At 44.9% G+C, this 13,898-nt stretch overlaps 1 protein-coding gene across 3 annotated transcripts in view; it reads left to right on the top strand.

Moving 5' to 3' along the window:
- The window catches only part of SEC23B (SEC23 homolog B, COPII coat complex component), a 53,646-nt gene that overhangs the window by 9,722 nt on the left and 30,026 nt on the right, over window positions 1-13,898 (top strand). For all 3 annotated transcript variants that reach the window (XM_014342984.4, XM_014342985.5, XM_003810614.6), the window contains exons 5-10: window positions 7,262-7,498; window positions 7,761-7,846; window positions 8,614-8,758; window positions 9,199-9,357; window positions 10,322-10,437; window positions 13,502-13,625. In XM_014342984.4, coding sequence (XP_014198470.1) covers window positions 7,262-7,498; window positions 7,761-7,846; window positions 8,614-8,758; window positions 9,199-9,357; window positions 10,322-10,437; window positions 13,502-13,625 — 867 coding nt within the window. The remainder of the gene's footprint in view (window positions 1-7,261; window positions 7,499-7,760; window positions 7,847-8,613; window positions 8,759-9,198; window positions 9,358-10,321; window positions 10,438-13,501; window positions 13,626-13,898) is intronic.

The raw sequence follows: 13,898 nt of genomic DNA on the forward strand, positions 1-13,898 counted from the left end.
ATTTCACCTGGGTGCAGGCAGGCTGAGTCCGAAAAAGGAGTCAGCAAACGGTGGTGGATTATCATTAGTTCTTATAGGTTTTGGGATAGGCAGTGGAGTTACGAGCAATGTTTTGCGGGCAGGAGGTGGATCTCACAAAGTACGTTCTCAAGGGTGGGGAGAATTACAAAGACCCTTCTTAAGGGTGGGGGAGATTACAAAGTACATTCATCAGTTAGGGTGGGGCAGAAACAAATCACAGGTGGAATGTCATCAGTTAAGGCTATTTTCACTTCTTTTGTGGATTTTCAGTTGCTTCAGGCCATCTGGATGTATACGTGCAGGTCATAGGGGATATGATGGCTTGGCTTGGGTTCAGAGGCCTGACATTCCTGTGTTGTTATATTAATAAGAAAAGCAAAACAAAATAGTGAAGTGTTGGAGCGGTGAAAAAATTTTGGGGGTGATATGGAGAGATTAATGGGTGATGTTTCTCAGGACTGCTTCTAGCGGGATTAGGGGCAGCGTGGGAACCTACAGTGGGAGAGATTCAACTGAAGAAAGATTTTGGGGTAAGGGGTGATGTTGTGGGGTTGTTAGAAGGAGCATTTGTTGTATAGAATTATTGGTGATGGCCTGGATGTGGTTTTCTATGAATTGAGAAACTAAATGAAAGACACAATGTCCGAATAAGAGAAGGAGAAAAACAGGTATTAAAGGACTAAGAATTGGGAGGACCCAGGACATCCAATTAGAGAGTGTCCAAGGGGGTTCAGCATAATTACTTGCTTGGTTGGTGAGTTTTTGGGCTCTATCCTTGACAGAGTCCTCCTTTTTAAGTTGGAGGCTGAGCTTGGTGAGGTGTGTTTTTAAAAGACCATTAGTCCGTTCTACCTTTCCTGAAGATTGAGGATGGTAAGGGGTATGAAGGTTTCACTGAATACCAAGAGCCTGAAAAACTGTTTGGGTGATTTGACTAATAAAGGCTGGTCCGTTATCGGACTGTATAGAGGTGGGAAGGCCAAACCGAGGAATTATGTCTGACAAAAGGGAAAAAATGACTGCAGTGGCCTTCTCAGACCCTGTGGGAAAGGCCTCTACCCATCCAGTGAAAGTGTCTACCTAGACCAAGAGGTATTTTAGTTTCCTGACTCAGGGCATGTGAGTAAAGTCAATTTGCCAGTCCCGGGCAGGGGCAAATCCCTGAGCTTGATGTGTAAGGAAGGGAGGGGGCCTCAACAATCCCTGAGGAGTAGTAGAATAGCAGATGGAACACTGAGAAGTGATTTCCTTGAGGATAGATTTCCACGATGGAAAGGAAATGAGAGGTTTTAAGAGGCAGGCTAATGGCTTGTAACCTACATGGAAGAGATTATGAAATGACAACAGAATAGAATGGGCCTGTGAGGCTGGAAGGAGGTTTTTTTGTTTTTTTTTTTTTTGTCTAAGAACCATCTGCCTTGAGTGGAGAGGGATTGATAGGTGGAAACTTCAGTGGGAGAGTAAACAGGAGTGACCAATGAGAAGGAGAAAAACTGGCCATGAGGGACAGAAGTTGGAATGCTAGCTGCTTCTTTAGCTACCTTATCAGCAGAAGCGTTGCCCTGGGTGATGGGATCTGATGCCTTTTGGTGGCCCTTGCAGTGTATGACTCCTGCTTCCTTTGGAAGTAAAGCGGCCTTTAGAAGAGTTTTTATTAAAGAGACATTAATGATGGAGGACCCTTGTGTAGTGATTTTCTGCCTATATAACAGCATGGTGGTGCAGGATATGGAAGGCATATTTAGAGTCAGTATAATTATTGACACGTAATTCCTTTGCAAGAGTGAGGGCTCAAGTTAAGGCAATGAGTTCAGCTTGCTGAGAGGTAGTGGAGCCGGGCAGAGTGGTAGCCTCAATGATAGATGTGGAAGATACTATGGCATAGCCTGCCTTTGCTGGTGTGTGGCGATTAGGCCTGGTGGAACTGCCATCAATAAACCAGGTGTGATCAGGGTGAGGAATAGGAAAGAAGGAAATATGAGGAAATGGAGTGAATGTCAGGTGGATCAGAGAGATACAGTCATGCGGGTCAGGTGTGGCATCAGGAATAATGTGGGAGGCCGGATTGAAGTCCGGGCCAGGAACAATGGTAACTGTGGGAGACTCAACAAAGAGTGAGTACAGCTGAAGGAGCTGGGGAGCAGAAAGTATATGTGTCAGGTGTGAGGAAGAAAATAGATTTTCAAAGTTATGAGAACTGTAGAGAGTGAGTTGAGCATAGTTTGTGATTTTGAGGGTCTCTAAAAGTATTAGGGTGGCAGCAGCTGCCGCACGGAGACGTGATGGCCAGCCTAAAACAGTAAGGTCAAGTTGTTTGGACAAAAAGGCTACAGTGCGCGGTCCCGTTCCTTGTGTAAGAATTCCGACTGTATAGCCCTGCACTTAGGCTGTGTGTAATGAAAAGGGTTGGGATGAGTTAGGGAGACTAGTGTGCGGGCAGTCTCTAAAGCTGTCTTCAAGGAACGGAAAGAGGAGTGGGGAAAGGATTTAGGATCTGTGGGGTCAGCTAGGTTTGCTTTTGTGAATTAATATAATGGTTTAGTCAGGATGGTAAAACTAGGTATCCAAAGGCAGAAGTACCTAACCATGCCTAGGAAGGAAAGGAGTTGTTGTTTTGTAGAAGAGATTGGGGTTTGGGAGATTAGTCAGACACGGTCAGCAGGGAGAGCACGGGTGTTTTCATGAAGAATTATGCCGAGATAGGTAATAGATGAGGAAGAAATTTGAGCTTGACTGAAGTAATGGGGGCTGTCCGCGAAGCCTTGCGGCAGTAGAGCCCAGGTAATTTGCTGAGCCTGTTGGGTGTCAGGGTCAGTCCAAGTGAAAGCAAAGAGAGGCTGGGATGAAGGGTGCAAAGGAATAGTAAAGAAAGCATGTTTGAGCTCCAGAACAGAATAATGAGTTGTGGAGGGAGGTATTGAGGATAGGAGAGTATATGGGTTTGGCACCAAGGGGTGGATAGGCAAAACAATTTGGTTGATAAGGCGCAGATCCTGAACTAACCTATAAGGCTTGTCCGGTTTTTGGACAGGTAAAATGGGATTGTAAGGAGAGTTTATAGGCTTTAAAAGGCCATGCTATAACAAGCGAGTGATAACAGGCTTTAATCCGTTTAAAGCATGCCGTGGGATGGGATATTGGCATTGAGCGGGGTAAGAGTGATTAGGTTTTAATGGGATAGTAATGGACGTGTGATCGGTTGCCAGAGAGAGAGTGGAGGTATCCCATACTTCTGGGTTAAGGTTGGGGGATACAAGAGGAGGATGCGAAGGAGGCTTTGAACTGGGGAAAAGAGCGGGAATGAGATGTGGCTGTAGCTTGGGAATAGTCAGGGAAGCAGATAATTTAGTTAAAATGTCTCGACCTAATAAGGGAGCTGGGCAGGTGAGGATAACTAAAAAGGAGTGCATTAAAGAATGTTGTCCAAGTTGGCACCAGAGTTGGGGAGTTTTAAGAGGTTTAGCAGCCTGGCCGTCAATACCCACAACGGTTATGGAGGCAAGGGAAACAGGCCCTTGAAAAGAAGGTAATGTGGAGTGGGTAGCCTCTGTACTGATTAAGAAGGGGACGGACTTACTCTCCACTGTAAGAGTTACCCAAAGCTCGTGATGGTCTAGGTGGCTTCTGAGGTGATCAGGCAGCGTCCGTCTTCAGCCACTAAGCTGAGAAGATCTGGGAAGGAGTCAGAGAGCCTTGGGCCAGAGTTCCAGGGGCTCTGGGAGTGGCTGCTTGGTGAGTTGAACAGTCCGATTTTCAGTGGGGTCCCGCACAGATGGGACACGGCTTAGGAGGAATCCCGGGCTGCGGGCATTCCTTGGTCCAGTGGCCAGATTTCCGGCACTTGAAGCAAGCTCCTGCGGGAGGAGGTTCTGGAGGAACCCCTGGCAGCTGCGGTTTAGGCGTTTGGAGTTCTTGTGTGCTGGAGATGTGGCTGGGGTTTGTCTCACAGTGGAGGCAAGGAATTGCAACTCAGAAATACGTTGTTACTTGGCTGCCTCTACTCTATTATTGTACACCTTGAAGGCGAGGTTAATTAAGTCCTGTTGTGGGTTTAAGGGCTGGAATCTAATTTTTGGAGCTTTTTCTAATGTCAGGAGTGGATTGGATAATAAAATGCATATTGAGAATAAGATGGCCTTCCTCTGGGGGCCTTCCTCTGGGGTCTAGGACAGTAAAGCGTCTAAGGGTTTTTGCCAAACGGGCCATTAACTGGGCTGGGTTTTTATATCTGATGAAAAAGAGCCTAAATGCTAACTGATTTGGGAGAGGTCAGATAAAGAAAAAAGGAGCATTAAACTTGACTATGCCTTTAGCTCCAGCCACCTCTTTAAGAGGAAATTGTTGGGCAAGTGGGGAGGGCTAGTCGTGGAACGAAATGGTAAGCCAGACCAGGTGTGAGGAGGGGAGGTGATAGAAAGATTATAGGGTGGGGGAGCAGAGGCTGAGAAAGAATTGGGACCTAGCTCGGCCTGGTGAGGAGCAACCTGGGGAGAAGGGGAGAGGTCAGATGAGTCCGTAGAAAAGGATTAAAAGGACTCAAGAGCTTGGGGTGGAGACTGAAGGAACAGACAGGAGAGAAAGAAGAAAGATTTGGGACGAGTCGCATTGGGAGCAGAGACTAGGGAGGGACCAATGTGTAAAAGAATGCCTGGACGTCAGGCACCTCAGACCATTTGCCCATTTTACGACAAGGATTATTTAGATCTTGTAGGATGGAGAAATCAAAAGTGCCGTTTTCTGGCCATTTAGAATCATTGTCGAGTTTGTACTGGGGCCAAGTGGTGTTGCAGAAGAAAATAAGACACTTAGATTTTAGGTCAGATGAGAGTTGAAGAGGTTTTAAGTTCTTGAGAACACAGGCTAAGGGAGAAGAAGGGGGAATGGAGGGCGGAAGTTTGCACATAGTGAAGGAGGTAAGTTTAAAGAGAAGGGTAGAGACACGGAGTAGGGGGTGGGGAGCAGCCCTGGGCTGCAATGTGGGTGAGCAGCCAAAGCAGGAGTCCCTACAATTGACTTGTCACCAAGGGAATGTGGGTGAATGACCAAGGCAGGCATCCCCGCAGAGATCAGACACCAATGGAATGTGGGTGAATAATCAGGCAGGCATCCCCACAATGATTAAACACCAAGGGAAGGCTGTCTTCCTGAGTCCGTGACCGGCGCCGGAGTTTTGGGTCCATGGATAAAAGGTGTCTCCTTTGTCTCTACTAGAGAGGAAAAAGAACTGAAATTGGAAGGACAGGGAGATTGAAGGGTAGCAAGAGAGGCTGGAGAAGAGAGTGAAAAGACCACTTACCCGATTTGAAATTGGTGAAATATTCCCTGGGCTAGTTGGTCCGAGGACCTGAGGTCGTAGGCGGATCTCTTCACGGAGTGAGGGTGAGGACAGGGGACTGGTCTCTTGAAGAAGTCCCTCTGACCCGGCTCTTCGGCACCAAATATCTCATGTGTCTGTGTGAAGAAACCACCAAACAGGCTTTGTGTGAGCAACAAGGCTGTTATTTTACCTGGGTGCAGGCGGGCTGAGTCCGAAAAAGGAGGCAGCCCAGAGTAATTCTTTAAAAACAAATCGGCCGGGCGTGGTGGCTCACACACGTAATCCCAGCACTTTGAGGGGCTGAGGCGGGGGGATCACAAAGTCAGGAGATCGAAACCATCCTGGCTAACACAGTGAAACCCCTTTTATACTAAAAATACAAAAAAAATTTAAAAATTAGCCGGGCGTGGTGGTGGGCGCCTATAGTCCCAGCTACTTGGAAGGCTGAGGCAGGAGAATAGCGTGAACCCAGGAGGCGGAACTTGCAGTGAGCCGAGATCGCGCCACTGCACTCCAGCCTGGGTGACAGAGCGAGACTCCGTCTCAAAAAAAAAAAAAAAAAAAAAAATCATGTTACTTCTCTGTTCAGAAAACCCCACTGGAGAAAGTGGCTGTCTTTTACCCAGGGTAAAAGACTGTTTTCAAAGCCCCACGTGTTACCACTCCAACCCCAGTATCTGCTAGTGTCCTCATTCAGCCCAGTGGGCCTCTTTGACTCTCCTCAAATGTGCTAACACTCCTGCTTGAGGACCTCTGCTGTAGCTTTTCCCTGAGGCTGGAGCTCTCCCCTGTATCTGTGGTGCTCCTTCCCTCTCTTCCCTCAGGCTTTGCTCAAATATTACTTTCTTTTTCTTTCTCTTTCTTTGTTTCTTTCCTTTCTTTTTTTTTTTTTTTTTCTTTTCTTTTTTTAGACAGAGCCTTGCTCTGTCACCCAGGCTGGAGTGCAATGGCACGATCTCAGCTCACTGCAACCTCTGCCTCCTGGGTTCAAGCAATTCTCCTGCCTCAGCCTCCCAAGTAGCTGGGATTACAGGTGAACCCCACTACGCCTGGCTAATTTTTGTATTTTTAGTAGAGATAGGGTTTCACCATGTTGGCCAGGGTGGTCTTGAACTTCTGACCTCGTGATCCACCCGTCTTGGCCTCTCAAAGTGTTGGGATTCAGGCATGAGCCACTGTGCCCGGGCCCTCTTTTTCTTTTTTTTTTTTTTAAGGTGGGGTCTTGCTCTGTTGTCCAGGCTGGTATGTAGTGGCACAACCATAGCTTACTGCAGCCTCAAATTCCTGGGCTTAAGGGATCCTCCTGCCTCCGCCTCCTGAGTAGCTGAGACCTTAGGCATATGCCATCATCCCCAACTAATTTTTAAATTTTTATATATTTTTTTTTGTTAGAGACGGGGTCTCGCCATGTTGGCAGCCTGGTCTTGAACTCCTGTGCTTAAGCAATCCTCCCATCTTAGCCTCCCAAAGTGCTGGGATTACAGGCATGAACCCGGCTCATATGCTACTTTCTAAATGAGGCTGCCCTGACTTCTCTGTTTAACAGTTGACTCTGCCCTCTGCCTCTCCTCCTAGTGTTTGCAGTCCCCCTTAACGTCTCCATTCCAGAAAGTTTGCTCCTTGAGGCAGGTAGAAGTCTTTGTTTTTTCTGTTCACTGTGTGTCCCAGGACCTGAAACAATGTCTAGCATGTAGGAAGTATTAAAAAATGTTGGCAAAGTTGTTGGATACAAATAGTTTTTATCTTTAGTTTGATTTAATAAAATCTAAGTCATTTAATAAGTTAGAGCTTTGTATAGATGTCCTTATCTCCTAAAACTAAATATAGATGAAGACTTACAATTTTCATACCTAATTTGCCTTAAAAAGTGCTGGTTAAGTCTATTTGTATATTGATCATTATGCTGTTTTTCTTTGCCCAAAGCGAGGTGCTCAGTCCCCTCTGATCTTTCTCTATGTGATTGACACATGCCTGGAGGAAGATGACCTTCAAGCACTCAAAGAGTCCCTGCAGATGTCCCTGAGTCTTCTTCCTCCAGATGCTCTGGTGGGTCTGATCACATTTGGAAGGATGGTGCAGGTTCATGAGCTAAGCTGTGAAGGAATCTCCAAAAGTTATGTCTTCCGAGGGACCAAGGATTTAACTGCAAAGCAAATACAGGTTTGTACCTTACTTGTACAGGAGCAGAAACAAGGACTTTTTTTTAAAAAGAGACTGGGGTCTCTTTAAAAGAGCCTGTAGCCCAGGCTGGAGTTCAGTGGTGTGATCATTGCTCAATGGCTCAAGCCATTGGCCCACCTCAGCCTCATGAGTAGGTGGGACTAGAGGCACATGCCACCACACCCAGCTGAGGACATTTCTTAAAAATTAGTCATTCACTTTTAGTGTCATTGGAAATGAATCTTTTTGTTTTTTTTTTAAGGATATGTTGGGCCTGACCAAGCCAGCCATGCCCATGCAGCAAGCACGACCTGCACAACCACAGGAGCACCCTTTTGTTTCAAGCAGGTGAGAGCCCAACATGGAGTGTTACATGTATTGTGATGGACATGCAGATGATCCATGGGAGTAAGGGAAGAAAAATATTAGAATTTGTATTTTCTTATTGTTAGAGAAAAAGATAAATGATTAAGCCTAATCAATATTCAGTGTTTTGTCAAAAAGGTTTTGAGACCACTGTGCTCAATTGCTGTTTTTAGACATTCCACATCTGATATCCTTTTTGATGCTTAAGTAAAACTGGAAAAACTGAAAAGACTTCTTTCATGTGTCCTCAAACATACTTATGACCGGGTATTCACTTGACTCAGCCCATTGAGTGCCTAGACTGAGCTAACAAGCTCGATAAAATGCATTGCCCGACATGCTGAAGACAACCTCTTACTTTCAAGGCTTAAGAGAAGCACAGATTAGAATGATGAGGAATGATGAAGATTGTCCACGTAAATGGTCCTCACATAGACTGAACTCGTGTTAGGCATGTCCTTAGGATTTTTTTGCTGCCTAAAAATTAATTAAACTGAATTGCTCCTTTTCCAGACAATTTTTTTTTCTGTGCAACATAAGTAAATTGCTAAGTACTGGGCTTTATATTCCTCAATAAAACTGCTTTAAATTGTTTTGTGTTAGTAGAGAGATAGCTTTGAAGAAAAAAATTACCAGTCAGTTACTACTCTGAATAATTATCTTGAAGAGCAGTAATTATGTGGCACCTAGTGTTGAAGACCAGAGTACTTTATTCAATCTGGGTTGATGTGTCTATTAAAATCTTGCAGATTTCTGCAGCCTGTTCACAAGATTGATATGAACCTCACTGATCTTCTTGGGGAGCTACAGAGGGACCCATGGCCAGTAACTCAGGGGAAGAGACCTTTGCGATCCACTGGTGTGGCTTTGTCCATTGCTGTTGGCTTGCTGGAGGTAATTTAAAATTTACCAGGACCTCTCAAATCATACAAACGTGCTCTCAGAAAATATATTTGTTGGCTTTGTTTGAAAATCACTTGTGATCTAAGTCAACCGTCTGTGTTAATGTATCAGAAAGCATTTGAGGCATCATTATCATTCACGTTGAGGGAGCCCCTCAACATTTTGAAAATGCCAAAAGTTTTCATTGAAAAACTAAGAATTAGAGCAATAGGGAGCACTCAAACAGCGAATTAATAAAAGTGTGTAAACCCATAAGGTTGGAAGAAGACAAGTGCTGCTTTTCTGCATTATCATCTATATTATTCTGCATTATCACCACTTTTTAGGACAGCTGGAGAGAATGCATCTTTGGAGTATTTCTATTGGGAAACTGAAACCATACTAAAAGGTGAGGCTGTATACTTCTAACATGCTGCCATTCGCTATTTTAGGGCACTTTTCCAAACACAGGAGCCAGGATCATGCTGTTTACTGGAGGTCCCCCTACCCAAGGGCCTGGCATGGTGGTTGGAGATGAATTAAAGATTCCTATTCGTTCTTGGCATGATATTGAGAAAGATAATGCACGATTCATGAAAAAGGCAACCAAGGTAGGTGCTCTTGGGTATGGGCTGTGATTCTGAAAGCCCATTGTCAGGTTTGGGCTGCTCTGGAGTGACAGCTACTTTGCCAAGGTCATGTGTCATGGTCAGCAAGACGCTGTTTCAGAGACAGTTTTCCAATCTTAGCTGCTGTTAAATTATTGCTCCTACTTTCAGACCTTAATTAGAGTGGGTGGCCTTAAAACTACTCAAAGGGTTTTGAGAATGAAAACTATATTTTTATTTTATTCAGATATTTTTGAAAATGATTTCCAGGCTGGGCCCGGTGGCTCACGGCTGTAATCCCAGCGCTTTGGGAGGCCAAGGCGGGCAGATCACTTCAGGTCAGGAGTTCAAGACCAGCCTAGCCAACATGGTGAAACCCTATCTCTACTAAAAATACAAAATTTAAGCCAGGAGTGGTGACTCACGCCTGTAGTCCCAGCACTTTGGGATGCCAAGGTGGGCGAATCACTTGAGGTCAGGAGTTCGAGACGAGTCTTGCCAACATGGCGAAACGCCTGTCTGTACTGAAAATACAAAAATTAGCTGGGCATGGTGGCATGTGCCTGTAATTTCAGCTACTCGGGAGGCTGAGGCACGAGAATCCGTTGAACCTGGGAGGCAGAGGTTGCAGTGAACTGAGATCGTGCCACTGCACTCCAGCCTGGGTGACGGAGTGAGACTGTCTCAAAAAGTAAATAAAAATAAAAATACAAAAATTTGCTGGGGATGGTGGCGCACGCTTTTAATCCCAGCTACTTGGGAGACTGAGGCAGGATGATCACCTGAACCCGGGAGGTGGAGATCGCACCACTGCACTCTAGCCTGGGCAACAGAGAGAGACTCTGTCACAAAAAGAGAAAAGAAAATGATTTACATGTTTTTATATTCGATTACCTCCTTTGGTAATTCAGGCATACCTTGGAAATAATGTCACTGTTGCCTAAAGATAGCTTTCCTCTCTTCACAGCACTATGAGATGCTTGCTAATCGAACAGCTGCAAATGGTCACTGCATTGATATTTATGCTTGTGCCCTTGATCAAACTGGACTTTTGGAGATGAAGTGTTGTGCAAATCTTACTGGGTATGTTGACAGTGAAAACCTGGGCAGAGTGACAGTGTTATTTTAAGGAAAGAGAAATTAGTGATGGAGCCATAGGAATGGGCAAGGCCAACTCAGAGAAGCTTTCAGGTAGCTCTGGGCTATGGTTTCAGTGACTGGGGAGGGCCTGTGGGCTCCTTGGAGAGGGAAGTAGTGATTAGTAGGAGGGCTCAAGAGTTCACTACAAATAAGTCGTTTCAGAGTAACTTCATTTCTTCCTTAGAGTTGTTAACACTTTTACAGAGACCAGGCCAAGAAAGCAAGCAGCATGGACTATCTGGCCTTCATCAGGGCACTTCCTTTTGAGAATTGGGGAAAACAGGGTCTGAATGCTGAAACAACTAGGATAAACCTGGCTAAGTGGCCATACTTTGTGGCTAACTCCAAGTGCACTCAGCCTAGAGGTTGTACTGACTCAAATCCTGAGTCAATATTGTATTCACAGGCCAGAGTGTGGAGCAGTGGTTCTCAACATGTGGTGGTGTCCAGATTTGCAGCCTTAGGGGCTCCTGGGAACTGATTGGAATTGTATATTTCTAGGCCTTACCCAGACCTCCTGAATCGGAAACCCCGGGAATGCAGCTCTCTAGGAGATTCTAGGGCACATGAAAGTGTAGGAACCACTGATGAGCACTGGTCTGCAGCTGCCTACGTATTGTTATCACCAGGGGAACTTTAAAAGCTACACTTTCTTTAGGTCTTGTCCTCAGAGATTCTAATTTAATTAGCATGAGGTGCAGCCTGGGCATCAGCATTTTAAAAGTTTCTCCCGTGATTCTAACATAGAGCCGAGTTTGAGAACCATGCAGCATCTTGAGCCTCACTCTAGACCTGAATCAGAACCTGCATTTGAACAATATCCCAGGTGATTTGCATGCACAGAAGTTTGAGAAGCATCATAGAGCTGTGGAATGGGCCTGAGAGTCTGCATTTCTAACAACCCCACAGGTGAAGCTGCTGGTCCCCAGTGAGTAAAAGGAATAGAAGGTAGAACCAGAATCAGTTGGAGTTGTCCTAGAGAGCAGCAGATGAGTTAGGTGACAGAATTAGGGTCCCAAATGATACTGATGTAGCTATCTCAGTAATCCACATTTAATAGTATGAATTCCTACCAGGGCCTTCCAGGAGTTTTGACTCGGAATGTCCATAGAAAAGCTTTAGTGTATTTGTGAACATCCCTTAGATTGTATGCTAGTTCGTGTAAATTTTTTCTGTGAAGAGTTACCATCTGTTGCACACATGTGTTAGTATAGCTCAAGGTGAGCCAACAGTGTGGGATGACTTCCAGCAGAGGCAAGGTGATTCCAGGCTGTGCTATAGGAGAAGATTATCTTCAGGGAAGACCATATTCTTGGTTTCTTTGGTGCTAGTCACACCTTATCCAAATACATTGTTTTCTGTTCTGAACATTGCAATTTCAAGGGGCAATAGGAGATGAATTGGAGATGTTTGAAGAAGAGCAGTGGTGGAGAGTCCTGGAAACTGTCATGTGAGGAATGATTGAAGTAGCTGGAAAAGATTAAGCTGAAGACACATGGGGTGTGAGAACTGTATTCAGCAGTTGAGGGACTTCCCTGTGAAGGAATCTGATTTGTTCTGTATGTGACCAAAGAGTGGAACTAGAACCAAACCAGTGGGTGGAAGCTGCTGGCAAATGAAATTTCACTCAATATCAAGAAGGGCCTTTCTTAACAGAGCTGTTCAAACACAGAATGGACAGCTTGGGGAGGAAGCTCCCAATGCTGGAGGAGTTCAAGCCTAGTCTGGATGTAACTTGGCAGGTATTTTGCAGAGGGTTTGGTTGAGTGTTAGTATTAGAGTTGTGTGAATGTCACAGAAAACCCAAAATAAGTTTATTTCTCTGGCGGTAGGCAGTCCGGGGCTGGTATGTTGCTTTCGTCGTCATTAAGGGCTGAGGCTCCTACTAAGCTGCTCTGCCACCATTCATATGCCATCTGTGGCTCAAGACAGTTGCTGGAGCTCTAGCCATTTACAGCAGCAGGAAGGAGGAAAGGTCAGAGAAGGATTGCTCTTCCTGGAGGAACACACTCCACATATAAAGGACACAGCAATAGTCAGAACGCACATGCCAACAGAGGCACATGGCCATAGGCAAGGCAGGCTGGAAAATGTCATTGTTCCAGGAAACTAAGGAAGAGGTAGATATTTGGTGCCAAAGAGCTGACAGACGGTTCAGGCACTCTGAGATGGCCGGACCAGATGATCTTTCTTGTGTTCTTCAAGATTCTGAGATCTTGTTTTATGAATGACGTTTGGAGGCGTAACTTGCGTCAAGCTGTGCTTTTCTGTCCAAATGCATGAAATGCTGACATTTTGCACAATGTTTTCCTCTAACTTCAGTAAGGGATTAATATTAATACTCATGAGTTGGAAAAAATAATTCTTGTAAAGTCAAGAATTCAGTATTTTGAGGCAGTAAATTAACCTGAAAAGGATTTCCCACAGGCCTGGGTATTTTCACATACCAAAGAACTGTGAGAGGAATTAGAGCTGTTCTTAAGGCTTCTGTTTAATGCTTTAGAAGTAGTTTCTTTGCCAAGTATGAATTTAACATGCTGTTTTTTATTTTTTTAATTTATTTTATTATTTATTTACTTATTTATTAATTTTTTTTTTGAGAAGCAGTCTTGCTCTGTCGCCCAGGCTGGAGTGCAGTGGTCCGATCTTGGTTCGCTGCAACCTCTGCCTCCCGGGTTCAAGTGATTCTCCTGCCTCAGCCTCCTGAGTAGCTGGGATTATGGCTACTAATCTTTGTGTTTTTAGCAGAGATGGGGTTTCACGATGTTGGCTAGGCTGGTCTTGAACTCCTGACCGCAAGTGATCCGCCCTCCTCGGCCTCCCAAAGTGCTGGGATTACAGGCGTGAGCCACTGTGCCCGGCCTGTTTTTTATATTTAAATTAATCAGTGGCTCTTTTGGGGACCTGGTTTCTTTTTTTCTTTAAATTATTTTTGTAAATACTGAGGGAGCATCTGAATGGCTTTCAATCTTCCTAATATTCACTTGATTTTTTTCTTCTTACCTAGAGGCTACATGGTAATGGGAGATTCTTTCAACACTTCTCTCTTCAAGCAGACATTCCAAAGAATCTTTACTAAAGATTTTAATGGAGATTTCCGAATGGCATTTGGTGCTACTTTGGACGTAAAGGTACGGTAGACTTTTTTTTTTTTTTTTTATGTGGACTCACTGTACTGCCCAGGCTAGTCTCAAACTCCTGGTCTCAGGCAATTTTCCCGCCTCAGCGTCCTAAAGTGCTGGGATTATGAGGCATGAACCACTGTACCTGGCCATACTTTTAAAACTTCAATGGAATTATAGTGTTCTTACATTTTCAATCAATATCCAGACTTCTGGCAACCTCCACCTGCTGGACACGGGCATGTAAAAGCCAATTAAAAGGATCTCAACCAAATGGCTATT

The sequence above is a fragment of the Pan paniscus genome, chromosome 21, assembly GCF_029289425.2.
Source record: "Pan paniscus chromosome 21, NHGRI_mPanPan1-v2.0_pri, whole genome shotgun sequence".
Taxonomy (NCBI): Eukaryota; Metazoa; Chordata; class Mammalia; order Primates; family Hominidae; genus Pan; species Pan paniscus.